Source organism: Nestor notabilis, unplaced genomic scaffold (genome assembly GCF_000696875.1).
Source record: "Nestor notabilis isolate BGI_N333 unplaced genomic scaffold, ASM69687v1 scaffold18360, whole genome shotgun sequence".
Taxonomy (NCBI): domain Eukaryota; kingdom Metazoa; phylum Chordata; class Aves; order Psittaciformes; family Psittacidae; genus Nestor; species Nestor notabilis.
Window position 1 is genome coordinate 8,510 of NW_009910871.1, and position 304 is coordinate 8,813.

Here is a 304-nt window from a genome sequence, read left to right on the forward strand (position 1 = left end):
AGGACCTGCTGCGCCTGCGATTGCTGGCTCTTACCCCCCTCTTTCTGCTGCCCCGACTGCAAAGCCCCCCCAGAAACCTGGCTCTGCAGAGAGTCCGAGCTCTGGACGCTGCTGACCCTCTGGGGTGTCTGCGCTTGGACGTTGCTTCCCACCGTGGTGCTGGTGGAGAAATTCATGATGCCCACGTTACTGGTGGTGGTGGTGGTGGAATAGCTGTTGGCGTTGGTAAAAAAGGCTCCGGAGCTCGCCTGGGACGTGGCCGTGTTGCTGGAGCTGATGGCAGAGCCCGAGGTGGCCGGTTGGG

The 304-nt window shown here is 62.2% G+C and overlaps 1 protein-coding gene across 1 annotated transcript in view; it reads right to left on the reverse strand.

Annotated features, from left to right (window-relative positions):
- LOC104403807 (transcription factor Sp1-like) overlaps positions 1 to 299 on the reverse strand; it is a gene marked incomplete at both ends in the record, with an annotated part of 790 nt that extends 491 nt beyond the window's left edge. The window contains one exon of the mRNA XM_010012061.1: positions 6 to 299. Within this exon, the coding sequence (XP_010010363.1) occupies positions 6 to 299 (294 nt within the window). The remainder of the gene's footprint in view (positions 1 to 5) is intronic.
- Between the last annotated feature and the right edge of the window lie 5 nt (positions 300 to 304).